The 7,975-nt window shown below is 54.6% G+C and overlaps 2 protein-coding genes across 2 annotated transcripts in view; one reads left to right on the forward strand and one right to left on the reverse strand.

The window, feature by feature from the left end:
* The window catches only part of XRN2 (5'-3' exoribonuclease 2), a 44,936-nt gene extending 40,735 nt beyond the window's left edge, over positions 1-4,201 (forward strand). The window contains exon 30 of the mRNA XM_042813576.1: positions 3,439-4,201. Coding sequence (XP_042669510.1) covers positions 3,439-3,501 — 63 coding nt within the window. The 3' untranslated portion in view covers positions 3,502-4,201. The remainder of the gene's footprint in view (positions 1-3,438) is intronic.
* A 1,801-nt stretch (positions 4,202-6,002) lies between these two features.
* Positions 6,003-7,113, reverse strand: NKX2-4 (NK2 homeobox 4). Its single transcript, XM_042823992.1, has 2 exons — positions 6,747-7,113; positions 6,003-6,649 (listed from the first exon to the last, which is right to left on the reverse strand). The coding sequence occupies exons 1-2, from the start codon at positions 7,111-7,113 to the stop codon at positions 6,003-6,005; spliced, it is 1,014 nt and encodes a 337-aa protein (XP_042679926.1).
* Positions 7,114-7,975: the final 862 nt, after the last annotated feature.

Here is a 7,975-nt window from a genome sequence, read left to right on the forward strand (position 1 = left end):
ACCAAGTTACACACCTCTTGCAGCTTGAGAAAATAGGATCTGAAGGCAAGTATTTCAACCAGAGCCTTCCCCTTCTGTAAGGGAACATATGAAATCTACGTGCTTTGGAGATGGAAGGATGTCTCCTTGCTGTGTGTTTAAACTGTAGGTTCTTACAACTTGACTTTTATTTTTGCCCCCTCAAATGCTTACTGGCTGAATCTATTTAAATGTCAGACTCTAGTAGTCAGAGTAAGAAGCATCTGTGAATGTACAGCTGGAAATAAGTTTGGCTAAATGAAAGCAAGCAAACATGGTAGGAGAACATCCGAAATTGGAGGTGGTTTTTATCATCAGATTATGAAAATGCAACAGAACAGAAAGGCCTGAAAGCAGCAGGTTCTTTTGCTTATGTGCTATTTTTGTGTTTGTATTCCCAGTAAAAACTTAGTCTGCATATTCTCTTAAGCTAGGAACTTGGGCGTTTGCAGTGCTACTCACTAGTTTAAAATACTTTTCAGATGTTTGTATTAAGCTTCATGTTCTGGTACTGTTTTTGTGAATTGGAATTGCTGCTCAGTTGTGGGAAGGCTACTGGCCAGTAATGGGGAAAGAGAAAAGGTACTCAGCTGCTCAGTAACTATTTCCCAGCCCTTTAATATGGCAAACATAGCACAAACCGTTTGAAATTTGCCTTCTAGTGGGACCTGCTTCTTCCCTACCTCTTTCAAATGTACTCCAGTCAAGTCACACTTGGTTATATGCTCTTAGTTTTCCTTGTGACCATCCCAGCCTGCAAGCATTTGTTGCACAGTGTGACACAGAGTCCAATTTGATGTTTGATTTCTAGGGCTGTTCCCCTTATGCTTCCAGTAGTGATTTTCTCTTAGGTCTGAACTCTGTCCTGCAGTGTGTTGGATAACATCCTAGTCTCCTTTGCTTACGCAGCAGGAGCTGCAAGCACAATCCATTTAATACATAATGTACTTGAAAGTCTTACATTTTTTGCCACTTCTGGTTCTTTGTCCACTTCATATTTTTCTTTTCTATTCCGACTGGGAGACTCAGGTAGCAGAATCCATCGCAACCACTTTGCACTGTGACATCGTTAGCTCTGAGTTTTCTAAAGCAGTTAATACAATAAAGACACGTACTGTCAAATCCAGTTTGTAACAGAAGAGCCTTTGGCCTTTGCTGGGGAAGCTTTTTGCAGAGTGCCATGTGCTTCTGTCGCTGGTTCAGCTTGTCAGGACCGGAGCCCAGCAGAAACAGCCTGAGAGCCACTAATACCGTTCTCAGCATTGTCCCTGGGCTGCAGGATTACATCTTGCTGCTGAAAAGATCTATAGCCAACAAGCAGCCTGCCCCACTGCTCCCAACTCTTCAACTCGTGTTTGGCTGAACCCTTGTTAGCAGTGGTGAGATCTCCCTTCTTTGCACACCTCCCCCCATCTCCTACCCTGAAGCATTTTTAGTGCAGAGGAGGCTTTTAAGACTAGAGGGAGAACTGTCTCCAGCTCATTCAGCTGTAGTGTTTAGTATTGCAGCAGGAAATGAGGAAAAGAGAGGCAAGTATACCATGCACTCTGGCTTTGAGTATGCAGAGGAGGTGTGGCCAGTGCTAATCCTTCCAGCACAGGCTTGACTGTAAGCAAAATTAGACAGCATCTTCATCACATTAGCCTTGCTGGGGAAATGGTGTCCTCCAGGAGCTGAATCCTGCATTTTTGTGAAAGAAGTCAGTGCTTCAATTAGTTTATTCCCCACCTTGAGTCTTTGTGAGTAACAGTTACTGCCAGGCAGCACAGAAGCGGACAGGAATTGTTTCAGAGCAGGGTGGGATGGGGGTCAGTGCCTGTTTAGAAGGTTGAAACTGAGATCTCGGAGCACTGTGGGCACCTACGTGTGCAGTGATAAAACAACTCTGCAGCTTTACAGCTGCTTGCTGCCCCAGTGGTGAAATAGGAGGCAGGATGGCAGCCATGCCTTTCATTTTGGGCTTTTTTTTTGTTTGTTTTTTTACATTATTTTTGAATGAACTTTCAGATGTAATTATTTCCTTGGGGCTGATGGCAATGAAGTAAAATTAGCCTCTACCTGAAAAGGTTTAGGACGCGAAACCAGTAATTGAATCTAGCATTGCTGCCTGCACATCTCAAAGCTTTAAAGCCCTGAAAAGGGATTCAAGTGGAAGCGGTGACACAGAGCAGCATAAATAATCATCTTCGGTCCCTTTCACCTCTGAATTCTTTTTTTACAGCATCCAGAACATGGCGTGAAGAGGTTAATAAACACGCTGCTGCAAAGTGCTTACAAAATTAATGCAACTGCCACGGATAGGGGCTGCTTGGGGGTGGTGCACATTCCCTGTGCCTCGGAGCTGGCACAGAGAAATAAAGCGTAAATGTGGTCGTGGAGCTGCTTGACATCCTGATTTCAGGCCTTACTAATACGTAACTGAACGTCCAGATAAATGCCTTGTGTAGCTGTTAAGAGCCCTCCTGAACCATGCCTGGGCACACAGACACAGCTTTCTGCTCTTTGTGCAACTGGAAGGATTTCTCAGGGGTTGCAGGCAACTCAGCTGGTTTAATTGTTGGGGTTTTGCATTGACTGCGATTAAAAACAAACCCCAGATCTTCCTAAAACAGCACATTCTGCACATCTCTCATCAGATCCCGCTTCAAAAACAGGGTGTAAATGTTTTCTGTTCAAATCTATTTGCTTGCCTGCCACAAACACGTGGAGCGAAGCCCTCTGCCTTTTCAGTTCCAGCAGCTATCTCCATTCCCGGGTAAAGATGGTTTTTCTCTTTTAAAGAACAAAACGAAGCCTCTTCATCAGCCCTTGGTCCCCCTTCCCTCCCCCAGGAAAAGCCAACAAAAACCCCACGGCTGCCAACAGAATGAACTTTGTGGGCTCTGCAGCGCATCAGGATTTTAAATCGTTTGAAATGCTTCAAGGACACTTTAACCTTTTTTTTACCTTTTTTTTTCCCAGCAGCTTTTTTCTTTCCTTACGTACTGTATAGAAGGCTTGATCTCAAAGACAGAAATGCCTTCATTTGTGCTGAGCCTCAGCGTGAGATTTTGGGATGCTTCGCCTGGTATTAAAAGCACACAAGTGCTGAAAAACGCTTCTGTAACAAAACCCAACGGTTTTCATTTTGGGTTTTCAGTTGTCCCTCACTACCAATGGCTGACTCTCTTTAGCTTCAGCTCGCATACGGCTCAAGCAGAAAAGGAGCCATTTGTTGAGCAGCATTGCTTCTGCTGGGGCACGGATGCTGTGTGGATCTGCCCTCCTTGAGCGGAGGCTGTGCTGAGAGCGGCTGCGGCGCGGTGCCTTTCTGTGCTGAGGATGCATTGTTTCGTTGCTGTAGGGGCGCCTGGAGCCCCGCTAACTTGTTTGCTGTGCTGTTAATCCAAAAAATAAATGCTTGCTTTTGTTTGTTTGTAGGCATATGGCCCTGGGAGGCCCTACCTGCTGCCCCCACCCTCGGGAAGATACAGCTGGAATTAGCTCTGCTCTCCCAAGCCCGCAAAACGTCCGGGTTTCGGTTTTTGTTTTTATTAACCGGGGGAAGGAGGGGGAAGAAATGAAATTGTTCAGCAACCTCCCTGTAGATTTTAAACTCTGCTTGTTTTACATGTGTACATTTCTTACCGAACCCATTATGTTTTGCCGCTGCGAACCACGAGTTCACCCCGATCTGCAAAGCCGTGAGCCGAGGTGGGAGAGCTGTTTTGTCCTCATGGCATCCCCAGGCTGTGCCGCGCAGCGCCTGTCAATGCGAGCTGCAGCCACCCTCTACTTCACACACAAGAGCCTGAAAACAGACACGGAGTTGTAAAGAATGCATAGAAATCAGATTTGATGAACTCGGCGAGGACGCAGCGGGCAGCGCACCGGGGTTAAGGACGTGTCCAGCAGTGCTGCTCTGATGCTTCTTTGGATTTCTTATAGGGGAAAGCAGGAGACTTTTGGACTCTGAAGCAGAACGTTTCCACTTCTACAGCTTGTTGCCTGTTTTTTGACTTGGTTTTTGTAACACGAACAAGCACGGAAGCCGTACCAGTCTGTTTTGATATATAATTTAAAATAGCTGCCCTGTATGGAGTTTCCATTCATTTTTAGTACTCTTTCTAGGGGTTTTCCATGTGAGTGTACCAAATCAGTAAATATTTTTATTTGCTTTATAAAGTGGCTTTTGAAATTTGGAGCGCTACGCCGTGCTTTATTTCTCCCCTTTGTATTTCTGTATGCACACAGTGGATATTAATTACTGCAGCACTGGTTCCACACGGCCTCTACCCTAACATTTCAAAGCTTTATTTAACCAAAACCTGAGCCTGTTTCTGCTGCCTTGGAGCATCCAGGTAAAAGCTGCTGTAGCACCTCTTACTCGTGCTCCTGAGGTTTGCACACACAGCTGTGAGAGCCAGCATTGCTTCGGCCATCTCCTGTGAGTGTCTCTGTTTAGGCACACACCTTAATTGCCAGCAATGGGGAAAAAGCCTCCAGCCCTCTGACCCTGGAGGGTAAAACTGTGTTATTTTCAAGTGATGGAGATTGGTGTAATATCTTTCGTTGCAATGCAATTGCTGTCCTACCTGGGGTTGGCAAAAGCTGTCAGCGCTCCCCCGTGTCCTTCTCCCACTTCTGTAAAAATACACTGGTCTCCAAAAGTAATTTTTTGAGCAGAACAAAACCAGCAAGTTTGGGTTTTCGTGCAAGTGCAGTGGTGGGAGGGAGGCTGGTGGAAGGAGCTGCTGCTTGCCCTACTGACGCTGCTCCTGGGCAGCTGGCGCTGCCCACCTCGAGGTGCACCTCGAGGTGCAGGCGTGCCCTTGTCCCTCACTCATTTCTGGGGTAAGGGGAGGAAGCTTAGGGTGAAAGGGAGCTCCTTTGGGAGCAGCATCCCCCCTGCCCAGCTCTTTGCCCCCAAGGCTGGCAGCCACGCTTCTCAAAGCTGGCGTTCCCCCTCGGAGCCGGGCAGAGAGCGGCGTGGGAGTCCGCACGGGCACAGCATCCCCTTTGCTCCTGCGTGCTGCAGGGGAGCGGGAGTCCTAAATCAGTTCCACCCCCAAAACCGTTCCAACAGCAGAACAACCCCAGGTAGCGTCACGGAACGAAATCCCAGCGCAGTTTTGCAGGAGGGAGGCGGCGGCCGCGGGCACGGAGCGGGAAGGAAGCAGCGAGGGTTCAGAACAACGTTTGTCTTTATTGTTAAAAAAAAAAAAAAAAAAGGAGAAGAAGAAAGAAAGGAAAAGAGAACGGAGAAATAAATAAATAAATAGAAATCGAAGAAAGAAATAGAAAGAAATAGAAAGCGGGAGGAAAAAAAAAATGTAAACGGAAAAAAAAAAACCCAAAAAAAAAACGAAATGGAAAAGTAAAAGAAAAAAAAAACAAAAAAAAAATCAGGAGAAAAGGAGTAAAAATAAAGGGGAAACAAAGCAAACAAACAAGCGACAACAACAACAAAAAAAGAAAATGAGAAGAAGGAAGCGGCTCGCACACCGGGACCCGCGGCGCTCCCCGCCCGCCCGCCGTTCGCAGCCCCGAGGCGGCCCGGCGGGGGCTGCCCGCTGCCGTCGGGGGGCTTTCTGTCCATGCGCGAACGTTAATTTCGTAAGCCGTAATTCAGAACAACGAACGTGGCTCTTTTTCCCCCTGGAATGCGAGCGTCGAAGCCGACGAGCTCCTCCGGAAAGTCTCCGCGTCCTCTCGGCGCTGCCGGCGCTCCCCGTCCTGCGGAAGGCAGCGGCCGCTCCCGCCCGCACCGCTCGCCGCCTCCTCGACCTCCGGTTACAACTCAATTTCCCTCCAATCAACCGATAATGAAATCGCACTTCGGGGGCACCCTTCTAAAATTAATTCTGCCGGGCTAAGTTGCACTTCAGAAGGTTTATTGTTCGCGCTCAGCGGGGCCGCAAGGTACGCGCACGGCGGCTCTCGGGCTCCGCGGGACGGCGGGGCCGGGCTGGGTGCGGACACGCCGAGCCGCCCGCCCCGTCGGATTACCACGTCCTGCCGTAGAGCAGGTTGGGGCTGACCATGCCGCCGTTGTAATCGACGCCGGCCGAGTCCATGGGAGCCAGGGGGGGCACCTGGCCGTGCAGAGGCGGCGGGCTGGGCGCCAGCTCTTCCAGGTCCGCCGCCTGCCCCAGCGAGCCGGGGTGAGGGTGAGAGGTGGGCAGAGAGCCCCCGGGGCCGCTGGGGGCCGCGGGCTGCCCGGGGGCCGGGGTGCCGTTGCCCGGCGGCGGGCAGGGCTTGCCGTCCTTCACCAGCACGGGCACGGCGACGCGGCGGGGCGAGGGCTGCTGGCAGAGGCCGCCGGCGCCGTCGGGGTGCAGCTGCTGGGCGGCCGCCTTGTCCTTGGCCTGCCGCTTCATCTTGTAGCGGTGGTTCTGGAACCAGATCTTCACCTGGGTGGGCGTGAGGTGGATGAGGCTGGCCAGGTGCTCCCGCTCCGGCGCCGACAGGTACTTCTGCTGCTTGAAGCGCCGCTCCAGCTCGTAGACCTGCGCCTGCGAGAAGAGCACTCGCCTCTTCCTCCGCGGGGCCGCGTGCAGCGGCACGATGCCCTTGGCTCCCTCGCCGAGGCCGCTCAGGCCGCCCATCCCGGCCACGTTCATCCCCGCCGCCGGGCCCACGAACCTGGAGACTGAGCGGGACGCGCGGCTCAGAGCCGGGGCCGCCCCGTCGGAGCGCGGCCACCCCATCCCGCCGCCCGCCGCCCCTCGCCCCGCGCCCGCACTTACTGCCGGGGTAACGCGGGTCTCCGCCGGCCCCGTACCAGCCTCCGCCCGCCGCCGCGCCGCTCCTCATGCCGTCGGGGTAGGCGGGCAGCTCGCCCACGTTGCCCAGCCCGCCGCCGCAGTACCCCCCGACGGCGCCGTGCGGGAACTGGGAGACTCCGTGCGGCATGTGGTAGGCGGCCGCCCCGGCGGGGCCCGCCACGACGTGCTGCGGGACGGCGGCCGCTGCGGCGCCGGGCACCGCGGGCTGCCTGTAGGGCCCCAGCCCGGCCGCCCCGTCCATACCGCCGAACTTCTTGTAGCTCTCCTCCATGGGGCTGAGGATGTCGGTGACGGAGAAGGGCGTCGTGTGCTTGGGGCTCAGCGACATGGCGGGGCGGGCCGGGCCCTCCGCTCCCGCCGCCACCGGCGAGCCGTGCGCTGGCGGCTACCAGCCCCTGGGCGCTCGTAGCTCGCCGTTTCTTTTAGCCCGGCGCCAGCTTTACGCCAGACACCGAGGGGCGGAGCGACGGCCCGGAGGGGGACAGCGACGGCGGGCGGCCCCGTCCCCTCCCCGCCGCCGGGCAGCGCCCCCGCCTCCCGCCGCCGCCCGGCCCCGGCCCCCTCCTCCCGGCATTGTCCCGCGGCCGCCGACGGGCTCTTAAGCCCGGCCGCCCCGGGGCACGGCCGCAGCAGCTCTTCCGCGGCCCTCGCCCGTAAGTACCCGCGACCCGACGGCGCGGCCCTGACGGAAAACGCCTCTCCCGAAACCCGCGACGCTCCCGGCGTGGGCGCGGCGGGGACGGGGCCCGGGGGTCGCCGCTCCGTGGGGTCCGGGCCTGGCCGGGGGGAGTTTGGAAGGGCGATGGACGGCCGGGGATTTGGGATTTCGTTTGCTTTGCCACGACGAAATGCCCCTTCGGGGCTGCCGCTGCCTTCTGGCTGGGGCTGCGGAGACGTCGGGGAAACTGCGGCCGGGCTCTACTGCCCGCTCCGGGCAGCCCGACGGGGCGGCCATGTCCGCAAGTAGGGGCTGAGCTCTCGGCGTGTCCCCGCGCCGCTGCCACCCCTTCCCTGCATGAGGATGGGCTGCCGGGCACGGCACAACCGTACCGCAGCCCCTGGAAGTGCACCCAGGTGGCCGGTGCTGGATGCTGCGAGCTGCTCCCACACTGCAGGGTGGCCTGGGGGCCATGGGACCCTTCTCTTCTCTCCTCTTCTCTTCTCTCCTCTTCTCTCTTCTCCTCTTCTCT

The sequence above is a fragment of the Centrocercus urophasianus genome, unplaced genomic scaffold (genome assembly GCF_019232065.1).
Source record: "Centrocercus urophasianus isolate 14NV4802_14NV808 unplaced genomic scaffold, USGS_Curo_1.0 seq_10, whole genome shotgun sequence".
Taxonomy (NCBI): Eukaryota; Metazoa; Chordata; class Aves; order Galliformes; family Phasianidae; genus Centrocercus; species Centrocercus urophasianus.